Consider the following 19,993-nt stretch of genomic DNA (forward strand, 5'->3'; position numbering starts at 1 on the left):
TGTTTCTCATAATCTCGTTCTCGAATTTGATTGGGAAGTTCAGTGGCAAAAAGATGGAGATTCATTAGCTCGTTATTTAGTCAGACTTGCTGAGATGACAGAATCCGTTTGAAAACAACAATATTTTCCTAAAAAAAAAAGAAAGGTCGAGGGTTCAAAATTTGACCTATCTTTTTATAAATAGTTTGAAAACAACAATATTTTCCTAAATAGTTTGTAAAAATACAACATCCTTTTAATTTTCCCGGTTTTCACGATAATTTTTTTTTCATTTGTTTTTTTTTTTTAAATTTAGTCTCAATACAATGGTTTTTTTTTAAAAAAAAATTGTTTTTTTAAATGTATCATTTGCAATACAACTTCGATTTAAATAATAAAATTATATATATATATATATATATATATATATATATATATATCTTAATAAGTACAACAATATTTCATGACCAAAACATAATTAAAATGTTCTATCCTCGTAATTTCTAATAGTTAAAATTTCAATATTACAACTACATAGTCTTCAACTTAAATATTAGAGAAATTATAATAGATGGCAAAATAAATTAGGAAAATTGTAAGCATGACTTTGAATTTTTTGATTGTGCATATATATAGCAAAATAATCCAATTCTATATTTTTTTGTGTATTCCAATTTTACCCTTTTTTCAGCGACCTTCTTCCTAATTATTTCGTTGGCTTTCTACTTATTTTTCTTTCCTATTTTCTCTATGGCTAATAAAATTAGGAAAATCCTATGACTATGAGAGAGAGACAAACTTTGGTGTCATGGATTTGTTTGAATTTTGAGAGAGATAGGAGGTAGAAAGGTCAATTTTCTGAATGCATACGTTTTGATTTAAGGAAGTGAAGTACGTGTTGTTTGGTAGATGTAGCTTCAGGAGTTTGAGAGTCTATTGACTGTTAGGAAAATTCTGTTTGGGCTCCCTGAGGTGTAGAATTTTTTTTGTCCCTCACAAATGAAGAGGACTCATTTATCTATGGAGTTCTCTGGTGAACTTTGTAAGCTTGGATTTGATTGGTCCATGGATCTGACCCTCGGACTCTATTAATTGAATTTCGGCCTTAATTGACATTTAGGCCAAATTAAGCATTTTTTTTTTTGTCTCAAATTGGACTTTAGCTCATATAAAATTGGATCAAATTAATTTACTTGCGTCATTGGAATTGCCAATTTATGTTTTCGATTTCAATTTAGAACACATGTAAACTTTTAATTAGTTCCAAATTATATGATTTGTAATTTCTTCATTAATTTGGTAAATGACGAGATAATTTTTTATTGGTCCAAAATTTCTCATTCAACGATGTCTATTATTTATATTATATTTACAACCGTGGTATTTTTTTTGTTTATTATTTTTTATTGTTTCATATATTTTTCTACTGATATATTGATTCATCCATCATATCGATATCGAACTCCATGAAAATCGTAGAAATATGGACATGTCGATGCAAATTTAATACAATAGTACTAGAAATGTTGTCATTATTATACTATTTAAGTATTAAAGAATTATCTTTGACTTGAATTAGAATATTATAAGCAAAACGATAAAAAAGAAAACAGGTAGGTTAACTTCAAAACCATAACTTCCCAACAACCAAAATTTGAAGTTTGTGGTTGAAGAGTATAATAAGTCCACAACACTTGGAAAACCATCCCTCCATTTGTTGCCTCTCCCTCTTCTCTCAAACAGAGAAATTACAAATGATTTCTTATTTCTCTTTCATTCTTCTTCTTCTTCTTCTTCTTAAAGATCGCTCCATGAGAAATGTCTATGAATTATGAGAACCAAACTTATGTATGCGAAACTGTTCAAGGCCTTCGAGTTGATGATCCATGGCTATATCTATTCCAATTCTCTATAAAATCCCCTTCTTCTCTCCTCTTATTACAACTCTCTGCAATTTCCATAGTCTCCCAACTCATGGAATTCCTTCTCAAACCCCTCGGACAATCCACCGTCGTCTCTCATATCTTTGTAAGTTTCTTCCTCATTCCATAATGCTGAGATATGTTTGTTGTATGTGTGTCAATCATAACCCACAATTGTCTTGTATTTCTTTGGAAGTTCCTTGCTCAATATTTGGATGCACTCTACATGTTTGATGTATGTTTTCAATGAATTTGTCGGTGGGTTATCGCTTGTTCTCGAGCCAGAACTTATGGTGATTCGTTAGAGGATGTACATGTGAGTTTTGGTTGTTGATTTGATTCATGAAAATCCAACACGTGAATTGTTAACATATGCTGAGGAGAGAATGACGAACATTCTTTGATACCCTGTTAAATCATGAATACTCTCAAAGGTGAACTCTCTTGTTCATTTGTTGGTTTGAATCTCATATGTAAATTATTGATACTAATATGAGAAGAAATGACGTTACAAGAATTCAAATGTAGGATTTGTTGCTTTGATGATGAATGTTAATATTACTGATAGACTCAAAAGTTTAAGCTTATAAGTCAATATGTGTATATCTGGTCTCTTATATGTATTCATAATAGGTTGTCTCGAAAATGTTGCTTTCAGGGTGGCATCCTCTTGGGTCCATCATTCTTAGGGCAAAAAGATGAGATAGCAAGAACGTTGTTCCCCGAACGAGGGAACATAACGTTGGAAACTTTTGGAACTTTTGGCCTCATGTTCTTCCTCTTTGTAATGGGAGTGAAGATTGATGCGACAGTGATGTTGCGGCCGGGGCGACAAGCGATGATTGTAGGTTTGTTTGTGTTCCTTATCACCTTAACCTTACCACTCATGTTTGTCTTCATTCTGAAGCATTCCCTCCCAGCGGAGCACCACATCACCAACTCTCTTTACCTTTTAGCTTTGTCTCAAACCTTGATTGGCTCTCCCGTTATCGCTTGTCTATTAACCGAGCTCAAAATCTTGAACACTGACATTGGCCGCCTAGCACTTTCTTCATCCATGTTCTGTGACGTATTAGGCATGCTTACAACAGTCGCTACCTTATCATACACAGAGAACAAGAAAGGCAATGGTCAAACTCCAATATATTCACTAATATCATCATGTGCACTTACCGCTGCCATGGTCTATGTCTTCAAGCCTATAATTCTTTGGATGCTGAAGCGATTTCAAGAACGAAAATTGATGCAAGAGATCTTTATTATCTGGATATTCCTTCTCGTGTTGTTTGCTGGGTTTCTGAGTGAAATCATAGGGCAACATTATTTCTTGGGGCCATTGGTTCTTGGCTTGGTTGTGCCAGATGGTCCTCCATTGGGGGCTACCATTGTTTCCAAAGTAGAAACTTTAGCTTCAAGACTGTTCTATCCAACTTTTCTGGCTGTCAGTGGATTGCAAACCAATATCTTCATTATCAAAATTCAGGCTTCTTGGGTTGTTGGAATTGTTCTTCTGTTTTCCTGCACTGTTAAGTTTGGAGCAGTGATGTTGCCTGCAAGATACATCAATCTGCTACGCGGAGATGCTTTGGTTCTTGGCCTTATTCTGAATGCTAGAGGGTTCTTGCAATTGATTCTTTTTAATTTCTGGAAGCATGGTCAGGTAATGAGCCAAAATTACCATATTTTATTTTGACTGATTCATGCATATGCATCAAGTAAAGAGAGTTCTGTTAAAACTTAAAATTTTAACTAAACTACGGTTTGAGACTTTATTAGAGTTTTGAGCCGAGGAGAATATAGAAGAAATTAGTTTATGTATCCAACTTAAAGCTATGCTTTTGCTTCCACTGCCTTCCTTTCTGTTTATTAAAAAACTCCTGGCCAATCTCCAAAACTCCTCCATGTTTTGCATATCCCAGTTCTTTACCCTGCAACTTACTTGATTAGCACCATCTTTTTTTAACTCAACATATACTAGATATAATCCTGGTTAAAAACCAGTTTTGATCCTTGAACATTGGTAAAAGTAACAATTTAGTTCATGAACTTTGATTTATAACTATTTTATCCCTATAATTTCAAATTCGTAATAATTTAGTCATTGAACTTGTGACAATTTAATTCCTATACTTTCAAATTTGTAACAATTTAGTCCCTATCATGAAAATTCTCATCAAACTTAATTTTTAGTTTTGATTGTATAAGGACTTAGTCTTTATCATTTATAACTCAAATTTGAGTCTTAATTAGTTTATCAATCTACATGGGTAAGAAATTTCGTTAAATCTTATTAGTAATTTTTACGATAAGAATTAAATTGTTACAAATTGTATAGTACAAAGACTAAATTGGTACTTATTAAAGTTCAGGAACTAAATTGTTATACATTTGGAAGTACATGGACCTGTTACCTCCATAAAAGTTTAGGGACCAAAAGTGATTTTTAACTTATAACCAACTAACTTAACCTCGACACACGTTATTTTGAATATGAGATCATTGCCTCTCTTTGTTATGTGCAAGGAAAACACACAACATAAGAAAATTTTTGACATCTAATATGATTTGAACAGTTTAGGAGACTACAAAGATCAAATTGAAGGTAGAAAATGAAGCAGAGAACAAGCCTATTAAGTTATTCATCTATTTTTCTAATGTTTCTTCTGCAGGTGATTTCAGATGAAGAGTTTGCTTTATCTGTTATCTCGGTGGTGGTTATAACAGCCATCGTAACACCGTTAATCAAATTTCTTTATGATCCATCAAAACGCTACTTCTCATCATCAAGATGTACAATTCAACATTTGAAGCCGGAATCTGAGTTTCGAGTCTTGGTCTGCATTCACCATCATGACAACATCCCCACCGTCATTAACCTCCTCGAGGTGTCCTATGCTTCAAGGGACAGCCCATTGGTTGCCATAGCTTTAATCTTGGTTGAGCTCATCGGGAGATGCAACCCGGTTCTTATAGCACACCAACCCGATTGCACGCTGGAGAGATCTTCGTCCAAAGCAACCCACATTATCAATGCCTTGAGGCAATATGAAGATCACAATGCAGGCTATGCTACTGTCGATGCTTTCACTGCAATATCGCCTTACGATCTTATGCACGACGATGTTTGTAGACTCGCGTTCGACAAGAGGGCCACCATTGCCATTCTTCCTTTCCACAAGCAATGGGCGATTGATGGCTCGATTGGGAAGGTGAACCGAGCCATCCAGAATATGAACATACGAATCCTTGAAATGGCACCATGTTCTATTGGAATTCTAGTAGATAGGGGAGTTTTGACTAAGCAAATCTCTGTCTTGACTACTCGAACTCCATATCATATTGCAGTGTTGTTCATTGGTGGTCCGGACGATGCGGAGTCATTGGCATTAGGAGCTCGTATGGCGAAGCATCACATTGTCGACTTAACCATCATCCGGTTCCTACTGTTTGGAGCTGAAAACAGCAAGAGTAGGAAGCATGACACTGAGTTGATCCATGAATATAGACAAGCCAACTTGGGGAATGAGCATTTTGTGGTTGTGGAAGAGATGGTGAGAGATGGCTCTGGTTTGGCTGCATCCATTAGAGGCATGGAGGATTGCTTTGACTTAATAATCACCGGTCGACGACACGAGGAGAACCCCATTCTCGACGGCCTTCACCAATGGAGTGAGTGTCCGGAGCTCGGGGTGGTCGGCGACATACTTGCATCGTCGGACTTCGGGAGCTCGTTGACTGTGTTGGTGGTGCAGCAACAACGGTTAAGAGGGAGATTTTCAGGTCGAAAGATGATGAATAGCGGCCTTGTTCATGATGCTCCACCAGGAGCCTGGTCTATAATGATGGATAGATGAAATGGAGCATAGCTACAAAATCCTCTTTTTTCTTTTCTTTTCTTTCTCTTAGTCTTTTTTTGTAAATTTATTGTAATTCACTAACCATTTCGAAAGGTGATAAATTTAGGAAATATATCATGGGTTAGCTTGAAGCTCTCCTTTGTAGAATTTTTTATTTACTTTAATTTATTTAATAACCTAATTATAAGATTGTTGAATGAGATTTCTTGAGAAATTTATGTAATAGATTTTAGATATAGTTGTATACTTGCCACGAGGATTGGACCATTTATTTTTCAGACTGAATATTCGTTTTCCATGGATGTTGTGTGATCACGACTGTTGCATTTTGGCGAGATAGCTCTTGGACATTTTCTTTGGCTCAATTGTTACTCAAAATGAAGCTCTACTTGAAGGTTTTTGCAGGTTTGGTATTAAACGTGCTCTCAAAGAGATTAATCCTACGAAAGCTCCTAGTCCATATGGTATACAAGCATTTTTCTATAAAATCTATTGGGCTATAATGGGAGACGAGGTTGTGGTGGTTTGCTTGGGATTCCTTAATGGAACTGGGGACCTAAATGAAATCAACAATACCTTTATCTCCCTTATTCTTAAAACAAAAAATCCCAAGCATATATCGGAGTTTAGACCGATTAACCTTTGTAATGTGATCTATAAGCTTATAGGTAAGGTTCTGGCTTTAAGAATGAAAGAGGTCCTAAGGGAGATCATCCACCCTTCTCAATCTGCTTTTGTCCCTGACATACTTATTACAAACAATTCTATGGTTGATTACGAGTAATTTCTGTTGGGGTTGATGCCCTAAAGTCCTGTGTCCTGTAGTTATAAACATTTTTTATACGAACGTTTGTGATGTATAATATATGATATTTACTTTACTTCTTGACTTTGCACATTTGGATGTTTTATTTGCTTTATCACAAACCAATAAGCATGTATGTGGTGACATACAAGTGGATAAGGTCTTAAGTGATAACCAAAATGGTATGTAGTATATGGATATAGGAGGGACACCTTATCTTGGTAACGTTACGGATGCAACCCACTTTTTGGAATAGTTACAAGTGTTGAAACTTGTCACAGATGGTCTGATCCTGATCATTTGTGTAAAGGACATACGAGCGGGGGTGTCTTATACAGAGAGTTTGTATAAGACCTAACCACGAAGTGTTAACGTCTCGTCATATAACTCCGTTCATGACAGACTTCACTTCACTAAGATGACCATAGGTAACATGATCTCAATCCTGAGTGAGTTGGGAACTCTTGTCATTGAGGGCGGTCCTTTATTTGCTTGGGTGCGAGTGGCCAGAGCACCGACTCAAACCTACCACTTTGAGGATTCCTCTGATTTGGGAGCTAGGAGCTCAGCTTTACAAGATGGAGTTCATTCCTTCCCCGAAGCAGGGATAAGTAAATAGATTGCATCCTTAAGTATTGATTCTAGGACTTGAACAATGTGGCGTCACACACCTTCTTATGGCTCGAGAGGTGTTCACACATAGTAAGACTATGTTGTATTGTTCATTAGAGGGATTAGTGGTACTTAAGGAGTAAGATGTAACTATAGGGGCAAAACGGTAAATTGGTCCAGCTGTACTTACGAACATCTGTGAAGGGTCATCGTACCGATGATTGGTTATATCCAATGGACATAGAAATATATCTATGGTAAAAAGAGTTCAGCAGTCGATCTTTAGTGGAATGTCTGACAATTAACGGATGGTGGATATCGTGGCTAAAAAGTTTAGTCAGTTATTCACTTACCCTTGGAGCTTCGAGCCATAGGTCCATAAGGTCTCCTTGGTAGCTTGGATACAAGTTGAGAATAAGTTTTTGGGTCAGTTTCAAATGTTCAAATTGACAAGAGGAAGTTTGATTATATATGATATACTTGAACTAATTAATTATATATGATATAATTGACTTTATATATGAGATACACTAATTTGGAGGAACTTGGATATAAATATGATTTATATCTAGTGGAGGAAAAATGCTATAGTTAATATATGTTATTAAACCATAGGTTATGAATATAATGTGATCATATTTATTATTTATTAATTGAACAGTTATGGGATAATTGGCCGGCATCTCTTCTGTTTTTTTTAACGGATGAGTAAGATGAAGAATCATTTTGAGACGTTTAAATAGCTCACGGTGTAGTGCGAGATTTAAAAAGAGAGTGTGTCATCGCTTAGTAAAATCAGAGCCTATACGATAGTGTTGAACGATCGCTTATCGCTTACACCCGTTCGCGCTATTTACTAAACAATCGCTTATCTTTTACTAAACGATCGTTTAGTGCCTAAGCTTTACTAAACAATCGTATAGACGATCGCTTAGCTTTTCCTACATGATCATATACTTCACCTAAACGATCAAGCATTTTGTCTATACGATAGACGAGTCTTTCTCTCATTTGCTTGATCGTTGTATGTGATCTCTTTTCCTTCTCCCCTCTACCAAATCCGAACAAAGCCCACCCTTTGGATTCTCACTTCGAGAATACTGAGGGCTCCGAGTAGTGTTGTAGTCCCCGTTTCCTTCTGTTCATGTGGAGACTTTTCGTGGTAGACAATTGGGTGTTGCTGAACGATAGCTTATCGTTCCAGCAAAAGCGAGATTTGTTGTGAAGAAAAATCTTCAACTGGTACGATCTCTTGGTATCTTATTTATTGATCCTTTAAGCATGCCCGTAATTTAGCATTGTGAATGCATATTGGTATATTTGAATGTATATGTGGAAATTCTATCACAATGAATTAGAAAGATCCGCTTCCGCTCATAGGTACTATTGTATAAGAGTTCCTTCAATTGAGGGTATTTTGCGTGTTTCTTTATTTGATCTCCTATAAGAGGATAAGGTTACTTAGTCTTTTGTCCTAATCTACTTTTTTCCTACAGTGGGTGCATTAGGGCGGGACTTTGGGGCCAAAAATGAGAGGTTATACTTACGCAAAATTGTTAAGGGTTAACAGTTCTGGACCAAACATATGGTGGCTGTTAGGTTCAGTTCCAAGAGTTAGTTCTGCCTAATGGTTGAGAATGTCTCATCCCAGTGAAGGGATATCTGATCACCCCACCGGTGACATTTGTCCTGTCTCGCTGGGGCATCATTTCAAAATAGAAGTCTTATCACTTAGGGTACTTGGAAACTGTTTTGCTAAAACTAATTGGTTAAAATATGGTTTTGCAAAGTCTTATAAAAGTTTATTCGTTTTTCAGCAATAGTTTTAAATATGGCTACAACCACTATTAGTTTGCTTAGAGTCGAAAAGCTGAATGGCCAAAACTATTCGAGTTGGAAACATATGATCACAACGATACTCATCATCGAGGATCTGAAGTTTTGTATACAACAGATACACTTACCAAGATGCATGTACGAGCCTTTTTGTTGGCCCTAATCCATCTTTTGTATGTATCACGAATGTTATGTATTGCATTTGAGGCAAAAATTTGAGGACATTCCTCAATTAAGACGAATTTTAGGTCATCTGTTATCAGCACAGTGTTAATATTATTTTTCCATGTTGTGTAATTTTCACCAGTAAGTTTATCAGTAGAAAGTAAGTTGATAACAACACTAGTCATTGTTTTTGTTGAAATAAGAAAATTTTAACTTAAGTTAGAAAACTACATAACTCTTTAAAGCCTAATTTATATTTAACAATCATAATAATGAAAACCCTTAAACTCATTTTATTTTGCAATAATATTTCGGTGATTTATAACTAAAAGCGACTGAAGAGTTGTCAGTTATTCCTTCACTGAATTAAGACACTCTCAACCAAACAATACACAAGAATAACTTTTATTCCTATAGTGTTTAATCACTATTATTTTGGTTAAGAAAACATTAACTTACTCAATGAATTATTGTAAGTGTGACCCTCTATTTTAGATCCCAGTATTTCACCCTAATAAGTCTACCGAAGGGGAAAATAATATTGGTGCAAAAACTAAGGCGACCTCATCTATTTCTGGAGCTTACCCTGATATTGACTCCATACAAACACCTTCGAAGGAAGGGTGCGCCTAGGGCACCACAAGGTGAGTATGAAATCTCACTTTACAAACTAATGAAGGAGGCCATAGGAATGTTGACACATATCCTTCTCCCGTTTACTATAAATATTTTCTCCACTTACCTTGATATTAACCCATACAAACACCCTCCAAATGGAGGATGCGCCCAAGGCACCACGAGGCCAAGTATGGATCTTACGGTGTGAACTTTAAGGAGAACGTGAGAGAATATATATATATATATTTCCTTCCACCAAGTATCTTAAAAATTATGGTTCATTACTTAGATAAACTTAGGCTATGTCATTCATCTAAGTGCCGTTGATTTGCCCAATGTAACATTTATATTAGATAGTTTAACAATATATAATTAACATTTATTAAACACTTTAATGAATTTTCTTAATTTATTGCATGCTTATAAAATGTTGACTAGTTGACATTCCAAATCGGTTCCTGGGTAGGATTATCTTGAAATTAAAAAGAAAATAAATAATGATCTTTTGGTTAAAATGAAAGTTTGAAACTAACAAGATTAATAAAATCATCCAAATCAAAATAAATAAATAAATAAAATTTTCTAAAATTAAGAAATGATTATCACAAATTAAAAAAAAAAATCTCATTTAAATTAAGGTTAAAAAACACTTTTGCTCTTTAAACTTTCAAAAAAGTAATAATTTAGTCCCCAAACTTTGGCTTGTAACAATTTAGTCCCTGTATTTTTTTATTTTGTAATAATCTAGTCCACGAACTTTAATATGTAACAATTTAATCTTTATACTTTCAAATTTGTAACAATTTAGTCCCTAACATAAAAAATTTGTCAAAATTAGATGTCAATTTTTAGTATTTTATGATGTATAATTTATATTTTATAAAAATATTGAGTCTGTAATTAGTTTATCGATTTATTTATGTAAGAAATCTCATTAAATCTTAACACTAACTTCTACAATAAGGAATAAATTATTACATTTTAAAGTACGAGGACTAAATTATTACATGGTAAAGTCCAGAAGCTAAATTGTTACTTTTATCCAAGTTTAAAGATTAAAAGTGATTTTTAACCTTAAATTAAAGCTAAAAATTAAGAAGATATCTTAATCAAAATAATACATATATACATGCACTTTAAAAAAAACTAAAAGACAGTTATCACGAAAATTTGAAAATATATAGTTTTTAGATTTAAACTAAAATTTATAATTAAGAAATAAAGAAATCATTCAAATAAAAATGAAAAATAATTTTTTTTAACCAAAAGACAATCATCACAAAATTTTAAAAGACTTAATTTTGTGAAAAAATAAATTAACCAATATATCTTTTATTATATTTTTCTTAAATTTTTCAAATATTTATTTTATCCTTATAAAACACAGGCAACGCACATGGTATTCGATTAATTATATGTAAATACGTTTTCAAGATTTATGGTAAAAATGATAGTAGATAATCATTTTTTTATGAAAAAAAAAAAAACTTCAACAATTATTCTAAACTACAGCAATCATAAAATGTAAGATTTATTAAGAATAACTCAAATTAAACATTTGAAATTTTCAAAAAAAAAATAATAATAATAATAATTAAACATTTGAAAGTAACACCAAGAAGAAAATGATAACTTATTATTTCCACTGATTTTTTCAAAACTATCAAGGAATTGAAAGATGAAGAATCTCCTTGAACTCCAACCTCCGAGTTTCAGTGTAAAACGTTTTGTGTTTGTTTGGCCAATACGTTAACCAAATCCAACCTCTAATCTCCCATTCCATGGATTTTCCTCTTGCTTCTCTCTCAATCTTCCAACAAATTCTCTCTCCATACTCATCTCCGGCAAATATCACTCCTCCCTGTTTGTTGAACGGCCGGAGAGCGCTTGAGTATCGGTCCCGGAACCATGCTCTAGGGTTTATCAGCGCAAATCTTGATGGTTTCCTCAACGCCACCTCTTTCCCGTCCGAACTGTCGTGAAGGTACCAGTTCAGGATTCCGGTGTTGCCGTACACCATTTGCTCGAACTTCCATGGCTTCAAGCTTGCTGTTGCGGTCTCTCCGACTGTCAATTTTATCCCTGGGTAAGGGTTTTGCCCTTCGAATCCGGCTTCTAGGGTTTTTTCAGTTCCGACTTCGATTCTTGGGTTGTCTGATGATTTACTAACTGAGATGCTTGTTATGTTTGTTTGTAGTGTTGGAGTGATTTGCAGTGAGATTCGTGATGGAAAATGCTTTTCGGATCTGCCGACTCCTCGTTTCGACATGAGCGTATCGTTTACGAGTTGGATAATGTTGCACCTGTAAGAATTTGAGGGAGGTACGTTTTAAAATCCATTGTCAATGATACGTGAGAATCTGTAATGTGAATTAGTTTAGAAAGATCAGGTTTGGAATTGGAATCAATTCTTTTCTAGAAAGTGTTTTTTTCATGGTTGTTACTCTTATGGCGAGAGAGAAGAAGTTTAAACTCAATTGTCAAAGATACGTGAGAATCCTTAACATCGATTACTTCTAATAGCTTGAGAGATCAGTTTGAAATCGATTTTCAAGAATTTGACGGTATCTTTTGTTACTTTTATTATGGGAAAGAAAGGAAATTCGTTCTTAGTGGCGCATAAATTAGCTTCGAAGTGCAAATCTACCTTATGTTGTCAACGTGAACCCTCAGATTAATCCACTTCTCATGTACCTCAGCCTTGTAATTGAACTGCAGAACCCCTTCTAGCTGGTGATAATTTAGAGAGAATTGCAATCTTTCATCAGGTGAAGGACTGGATGAGTTCTCAATACGATCCATTGCAATGACAGGGCAATACAGTTGAACTTTCCATAACCCGTGAGTTGAAAATGAATAAGAGAACAAAGGTGAGGGTGTTTTCAGGGTGCAGCAGTTGGCCTTGAGCTCCAATATCCAGTTGGTAATTGCAAGGTTTATGGATCTCATCCATTGCTCTTCAAGATTAGATCCCAACAGTTTCATAAGCACCTTTGATGTCTGTCTTGACCAACAATTTGCTAAATGGTATTTGAGGGTCGTAAGACAATCCAATCGTAGACCAGTCGGAGCTTCATAGATGCAAATGAGGAATATGAGGGTAAGAAATACAAGATTGAAAATTTCTTTTGAGTTGAAAGTAATTTCGAGTTTGAGGAAACTAAAGTTAAAATTGTTTTGTTGGTTTGAGCCATAATGAAGAACATCATGAACACAATTTAGCAAGAGACTGGATATGCTTTCTTGGTCATCTAATAAATTTGAGGATTTGGTGTTGGTCTTCAAAGGTTCTGAAGTCCAAAGAGAGATAGGAAGGCTGAAATCTGCAATAACAGATAAAGTAATGGCTGGGGAATGAAGGCTTTTGGCTGCAACAACATCGAGAGAGGAGTTTGTCAAGCTTGAAGAGTATATGGGTGTTGAGATGGAAGTTTTTTTCCACTGGGAAAGTGGTGGCAGGTTCTGTATCCAGGAATAAACATCAGGAAAGCTACTAGGAGCCATGGGAACATGCAGTAGGCTAGCAAGATTGAACTCTTCTTTCTCTCTGTAATGACAAATGATGATATTTTCTTCTATATATATAGACTCTTTGATGAATGGAATTTAAGTTCAAAGATTCTAGAGCGTGGAAAAGTCAATTGAGAAAGTAATTATTTAGACAATTGGCATCAAGAAAGAAGAGATGAATGGAAAGAACACGATAAGTTTGGATGGTTCTGCATAGGAAAGAGTTGATAGACACCTCACCTTTTAACTAGGGATAACTCGTCACACGACCCAACAATCTTTGATCAAAAGTTTAAGTCTCTATAAAATATTGGGCGCTTAGTGGGCTGCAGCCTATAACACCAAAAAGAATCTTCAAAAAGGAATAAAAACATCAACAAATTTCTAAAGATATAATAAAAGATTATCAAAATTAATTAAAATACACCAAACCTTCTTGATTAAAACACCTGTGTAGATTCCACTTGAACTTAGATATATCATAGAAAATACATAGGTTGTGATGGGCATTTTCAGGATTGAATTTGGACATCATTTTGACTTCAATCGAAGTATTTGGTTGGTTGAGTTGGGTGTGATATGATTATTCTAATTGGATGAAAAGATAGTAATTTTTATTTTAAAATGAAAAGATAGTAATTTTATCACTTAACGGAGTTTGGTATTCAATTGGATGAAGTTGAAAGCTTTTATAACTCCACTACACCAGGGCATTCTCTTGGCTCACTTGGCAAGGAAGGAATCAGAATTTTTAGAGATAAAGGAGCTTTATTATTATTATTATTGTTGTTGTTATTATTTAAGAATAAAGGAATTTTCATTGAGCTAAATTGAAAGAACACAAATGCAAACAAAAAAAAAAGGCTACCAAATTGGAACATTTTTGTAACGACTTTGGAAGGGGGTCTTCCCTTGTTTTCCCACTCTTGAAAGTTTAATCTCAATTTAATACAACTATCAAATAACCTATATAAACTTTTACAGACGATGAAATAACCATATGTAGACAAATGTAGTTGGCAACACGTTTAGAAGTAGAGATATGTCTTGTTTGTTACTAAGAAAGAAATCAAATAAGTCGGAAAGAGATTTCAGACTATTAATCTCCGTCTATTTCTTATGATTTCTTTTGACCTAAGGAATTGAAAGATGGAGAATCTCTTTGAATTCTAGCCTCCTGGTTTCAGTGTAAAATGTCTTGTGTTTGTTTGGCCAATAAGTTATCCATATCCAACCTCTAATTTCCCACTCCATAGTTTTCCCTCTTGCCTTTCCATCAATCTTCCACCACACACTGTCTCCATACTCATCTCCTGCGAATATGACACCTCCCTGTCTGTTAAAAGGTCTGTTAGCACTCGAGTAACGGTCTCGAAACCAAGCTTTAGGATTTATGAGTGCAAGTTTTGATGGCTTGGTGGAGACCACCTCTTTCCCATCCGAACTGTCATGAAGGTACCAGTTAAGGGTTGCAGCATTGCCATGTACTAACTGCTCAAATTTCCATGGTTTCAAGCTCACCGTTACAGTCTCCCCTATTGCTAATTTGAGGCCTGGGTATGATGTTGCAGATTCAAAACCAGCCTCGAAGGATTTTTCAGTTCCAATATCTATTTGAGGGTTACTTGAGGACTTGCTTACTGAGACACTCATTATGTTTGTGTGGAAAGTTGGAGTGAGTTGCAGTGAAATTCGTGATGGAAAGTGCTTTTCTGATCCACCAACTCCTCGCTCGGATAAGAGAGTCTCGTTCACAAGCCGGATGATGTCACACCTGCAAAAATCCAGTATACATTTTAAACTCAATTATCAAAGATATCTGATAATCTTTAATTCCAGTTCCTTCTAACAGCTTGAACGATCAGATTTTCATCTGCTTTTCAAGAAATTGCCACTATTTTTATTGTTACTAGCCTTAAAGTTCAATTTACCTTATGTTATCAACGTGCACCCTCAGATCAATCCACTTTTCTCGAACCACAGCCCTGTAATTGAACTGCAGAACCCCTTCAAGCTGGTGATAATTTAAAGAGAACTGCAATCTTTCATCAGTTGAAGGATTGCTTGAATTCTCAATATTATCCATTGCAATGATAGGACAATACAGTTGAACTTTCCACAGCCCGTATGTCGAAAGTGAATAAGAGAACAAAGGTGAGGGCGTTTTCAAAGTACGGCCAGTGGCCTTGAGCTCCAATATCCAGTTGGTGATTGCAAGGTTTAAGGATCTCACCCATTGCTGTTCTAGATTAGACCCCAACAGTTTCATAAGCACCTTTGATATCTGCCTTGAAGTAGAATTTGCCAAATGATGCTTGAGAGTCATAAGACAATTTGAACGGAGATCGACTGGAGCTTCATAGATGCAGATTAAGAATATGAGGGTAAGAAATGCGAGGTTGAAGATTTCTTTAGAGTTGGAACTGATATCGAGTTTGAGTAAGTTATGGCTAGAATTCTGTCTTTGGTTTGAGCCATAGTAAAGAACATCATGAACACAATTAAGCAAAAGACTTGACATACTTTCTTTGTCTAATAAATTCGAGGAATTGGTGGCAGTCATCAAGGGTTTTGAAGTCCAAAGAGAAATAGGAAAGCTGACATCTGCAGTAACTGAAAAAGTAACGGTTGGGGAGTGAAGGTTTTTTGCAGCAACAATTATGAGGGAGGAATTGGTTGAGGTTGAAGAGCATATGGATGTAGAAATGGAAGTAGTTTTCCATTGAGAAAGTGGTGGTAGGTCCTGTATCCAGGAATAAACATCAGGAAAGCTACAAAAGGCCATGGCAACATGCAAGTTAATTATCAAGATTGAACTCTTTGTAAGGAAAAATTATGGTGTTTTCTCCCGTATTTGTAGACACTTTGGTGAACAGTAGTAAAGTAAAGCAAAGATTCTTGGAGCCAAATTCAATTAAAAAAGTGATTATTGAGACTATTGGCATCCGGAATGAAGTGGAATAAAAGATAAAGAACTTGATAAGATTGGATGAGATGGATACCTTTTAATTTGGGAAAACTCATCTCACTTAGAGGGTATTTGGCTTACCAACATGAGTTGAGTTGAGTTGAGTTGATAAAGTATACTAACTCAATATTTAACCCACAAATTTTAAATGTTGGTGGAGTTGAGTTGGCATATTTTACCAACTCATCCCAAACTCTCCATTCTCTCAATGTTTTCAATGACTTCATTCATCGACCATTGTCGACAACTACCGTTGCCACATTTTGGGAACCAACTCTGGTGACCACTTTCACTCGGCCAACTCTGACAACCAACTCAAGGCTCAGACAACCACCTTCTCACGACCAACTATGACGATCAATTCTGGGCTCCAACAACCACCTCTGACAATAAACTTCGGTGACCAGCTCCGCTGACCACCTTCGTTCGACCAACTCCAGCCTTCGACAGCTACCTCTGACTACAAACTCCAACGAAAATCATCTACGATGATCAACTTCGACAACCACCATCGCATGACCAACCCCGATGGGTAACTCCAGCTTCAACGACAAATTCTGTCGACCAACTTCAATACCACCTTCGTGCAACCAACTTTGGGCTCCAACAACCTCTTCGATTACAAACTACAGCGAAAATCACCTTCGATAATCAACTTCAACGGCCACCTCCAACTATTATAAGACCGATTGCATCTTAACATTCCCACCACAGTCTAGGAAAAGGTATTATTTGCATCTACTTGGTAGGATTGACCAACTTTAACTATTTTAGTGGAGAATTTTTTTTATGCATGAAATTGGATCATTGTTGGCCATGATTATATATATATATATATATATATATATATAAACCCTAACTTTAACTATTATTGGGAACATGTAAATAAACCTTAACGACATCCCTATCTTTTCTGCACGTTCCATGACTGTTAAAATATTTTGTCTACGTTAAGTGCAATATTTATATGTACAAAATTGTAATATATATATTTTTATTTAATTAAATTCACATATCAAGTGAGTGTTATGAATTTGGAAAAGTATGGATGTAGTTGAATGGTGGAACACAAAGTTAAGAAGAAAAAAAAATATAACAAATAACAAAAAAAAAAAAAATCATAAAATGGATATTTATTTTTGGAACATTTTCTAGCAAGAATTAGTGAAAATGGAGATTTGTTTGGATGAATTGAAAGTGAAATTGTTGAAGAAATGTGGTGACATTCTATTGGCTACTAAGATGATGAAGGAGATTCAATTAAAAAAAAATCATGATCGAGGAAAAATATAGAGCAATGAGAGGAGGAAGAAAAAAAGAAGATGATTAAATTTATTGAGAAAAATTAGAAATAAAAAATTATGATTTCTTTTTTATTTTCCATTTTATTAACTATATTCCTACAAGAAATATAGTTGGTTAATTGTTGTACATTACAACAATAATAAGAAAAGAAATAAAGAAAAACTTTAAAAATAAAAGAAAAAAATTGGAATTCGTATTTTTTTCAAACAAAGATGAGTAAAATTATTAAATAAAAAAGTTTAAAAACAAAAATAGTAATTATAAAAGCAGATTACGAAAAGTTCAAAAAACTGTATCACATGCCCTTAACATATGAATTTAACTTTGCATCTCAAACACATACATATGAACTCGGGCAAAACAATTCTACACCAGATATATAAACTTCACAGACATATGAATTCCAAACATAGTATTTCAACTCAGTGCTTCAAAGAGCTCCTTGGTCTAATATATATATTTTGGGTAATAATACAATTTGATCCATATACATTTTTTTAAAAAAATACAATTTGGTCCATATACTTTAAAAGTTTATTCAATTTTAGTTCATGTACTTTTAGTTGTCCATTTTCAATAAATCTTAAATTTAATCCCTCGTAGTTAATTTTTTTCGAAATTGATTATATAGTAATAATAATTTTCTAGGAAGGAAGTATAATATGTGGATATATTTTTAAATTTTATGCTAATAGATAACAAAATATTTTTTTCTTTTATTGTGATAAATAATAAAGTAGTAGTGGGGACTAAATTTAAGATTTATTGAAAGAATAGGGATTGAAATTGGACAATTGAAAGTACAAAGACTTAAATTGAACAAAAAAGTATAACAACCAAAATGATATTCTAACTTCTCTCTTTTTCTTTTTGGTTAAGATACAATTTTGATTTCTGGACTTCGAAGTTTGTTCATATTTAATTCGTGTACTTTCAATTGCCCAACTTTAGTCCATATATTTTTAATAAATCTTAAATTTAGCCCCTCAAAATTAAAGTTCATTGAAATTGGTTCAATAAATAATAATAATTTTCATGCAATAAAATATAATATGAAAAATTTCCCCCTATAGTAAAAATACTAATGGATATTTATTTATTTTTTGAAAAACTAACCATGAATTAGTAGTAAGGAATTTTTTAAAAATTATATTAAAAAAATTGAACAGACTCTAAAGTATGTATCAAAATGACATTTTTAGCTTTTTTTTTCTTTACCAAAAGTTTGAGTATAACTAGGCATCCAATTCCGGCAGCGGTCTAAAAAACCTCAAAAGAATCCTTGAAAAAAAGGAGGAAACTACGAGGCTTCTAAAGAGAGAAAAAAAAGATAATCGAAGTGGCTGACCTTTTCATTTTTACGCGTTTATAGATCTTGCTTAACTTAGTTATGTTTTGTGTAATGATATCTTCGAAGAAAATTGACACTGGGACTGGGTTTTTGTTGAAAGATTTAGGGCGGTTAGTTTGTCGATCTAGATTTTGTTTTATGTTTTTGAGATTTACTGATTCAACAAATATGTGTTATGATATATAATTTTTTTTTTTTTTTCCTTTTTCAATATGTGGGTGTGGGGTGGGAATTGAAACTTAAACCTTGAGGTTAATAGTACAAGTTCGTGCTACTTAAACTATATAACTATGTTTCAATTGAATCTATTGCTTTCGAATTGCCTACCAAACAAGTCCTTGGTAAATCGTTGATCTTTTTGCATTAATTAGATCTTATGTTATGCAAACCTTAATTGTTTGTTGGTTGAAATTAGTTAGTTTCAAGACAGGAAAAATTTAACTTAAGCCACGTTTATGAAAGGTGTATCGCAATAAATGAAAGGTAATTTGAAAAGTGTGACCCATTTTTTTTTATGTTTGTCAGTGTTTACCGGCGTTCTGCATTCGTATTGACAAATGGACTGCAGTTGAAAATTCGTAATCAAGTAAAGTAATCTGAATGACGAGCATGAGGTGATCAATTGAATTGCGTCTGAAAATTACGTTGTATCGTTATTGTTATCATTATGATTATGGTTATGATTACCATTATGGCTACTATTTAGAAGGAAAACTATGAATTTTGATACATTTACTTATCATTACCATCACCGTTACTTTTTGGCTCTTAAAGTAAAGATAATCGTAACGGTAACAATAAATTTGACCAAATTTTTAATTTTAGATAAATGCGATCAAAAGCTATCTAATTATATTTGCAATTGAAATTCATTATGATTGATCTGTCAATAGAATTCGATCAGGATTACATCAATTTTCATTATAAATTGGTAAACATGGCACGGTTAATCAAGTTTCTTGAATAAAGATTGTTGTTATCATTTCAAAATATTATTTACAAGTTTTGTCAACAGGAACATGTTACATATTATCAACATTATGAAAACATCGATCACAAATATAT

General features: G+C 34.1%; 3 protein-coding genes and 1 long non-coding RNA gene across 4 annotated transcripts; 2 read left to right on the forward strand and 2 right to left on the reverse strand.

Moving 5' to 3' along the window:
* Positions 1 to 1,595: 1,595 nt before the first annotated feature.
* LOC120081917 (cation/H(+) antiporter 15-like) lies at positions 1,596 to 5,958 on the forward strand. The gene is made up of 3 exons (XM_039037098.2): positions 1,596 to 2,007; positions 2,560 to 3,561; positions 4,571 to 5,958. The coding sequence occupies exons 1-3, from the start codon at positions 1,798 to 1,800 to the stop codon at positions 5,753 to 5,755; spliced, it is 2,397 nt and encodes a 798-aa protein (XP_038893026.1). The 5' UTR covers positions 1,596 to 1,797; the 3' UTR covers positions 5,756 to 5,958.
* A 5,343-nt stretch (positions 5,959 to 11,301) lies between these two features.
* LOC120081521 (uncharacterized) lies at positions 11,302 to 13,298 on the reverse strand. Its single transcript, XM_039036480.2, has 2 exons — positions 12,442 to 13,298; positions 11,302 to 12,097 (listed from the first exon to the last, which is right to left on the reverse strand). The coding sequence occupies exons 1-2, from the start codon at positions 13,296 to 13,298 to the stop codon at positions 11,458 to 11,460; spliced, it is 1,497 nt and encodes a 498-aa protein (XP_038892408.1). The 3' UTR covers positions 11,302 to 11,457.
* LOC120081522 (uncharacterized) lies at positions 11,741 to 19,752 on the forward strand. Its single transcript, XR_005482868.2, has 3 exons — positions 11,741 to 11,880; positions 11,992 to 16,997; positions 19,454 to 19,752. It is a non-coding gene; the product is annotated as an uncharacterized LOC120081522 (long non-coding RNA).
* LOC150035094 (uncharacterized) lies at positions 14,185 to 16,089 on the reverse strand. The gene is made up of 2 exons (XM_090315875.1): positions 15,236 to 16,089; positions 14,185 to 15,078 (listed from the first exon to the last, which is right to left on the reverse strand). Exons 1-2 carry the CDS (start codon positions 16,087 to 16,089, stop codon positions 14,439 to 14,441), a joined length of 1,494 nt encoding a protein of 497 aa, XP_090172001.1. The 3' UTR covers positions 14,185 to 14,438.
* Positions 19,753 to 19,993: the final 241 nt, after the last annotated feature.

This window comes from Benincasa hispida, chromosome 7 (assembly GCF_027475165.1).
Source record: "Benincasa hispida cultivar pf3 chromosome 7, pf3_genome.v1.1, whole genome shotgun sequence".
NCBI lineage: Eukaryota > Viridiplantae > Streptophyta > Magnoliopsida > Cucurbitales > Cucurbitaceae > Benincasa > Benincasa hispida.

Coding starts and splice junctions, on each gene's coding strand:
- LOC150035094 (XM_090315875.1), bottom strand. CDS start 16,089: ATGGCCTTTTGTAGCTTTCCTGATGTTTATTCCTGGATACAGGACCTA. Junction 15,079..15,235: donor GTGCACGTTGATAACATAAG/GTAAATTGAACT, acceptor GGATTTTTGCAG/GTGTGACATCATCCGGCTTG.
- LOC120081521 (XM_039036480.2), bottom strand. CDS start 13,298: ATGGCTCCTAGTAGCTTTCCTGATGTTTATTCCTGGATACAGAACCTG. Junction 12,098..12,441: donor GTTCACGTTGACAACATAAG/GTAGATTTGCAC, acceptor AAATTCTTACAG/GTGCAACATTATCCAACTCG.
- LOC120081917 (XM_039037098.2), top strand. CDS start 1,798: ATGTCTATGAATTATGAGAACCAAACTTATGTATGCGAAACTGTTCAA. Junction 2,008..2,559: donor CCGTCGTCTCTCATATCTTT/GTAAGTTTCTTC, acceptor TGTTGCTTTCAG/GGTGGCATCCTCTTGGGTCC. Junction 3,562..4,570: donor ATTTCTGGAAGCATGGTCAG/GTAATGAGCCAA, acceptor TTTCTTCTGCAG/GTGATTTCAGATGAAGAGTT.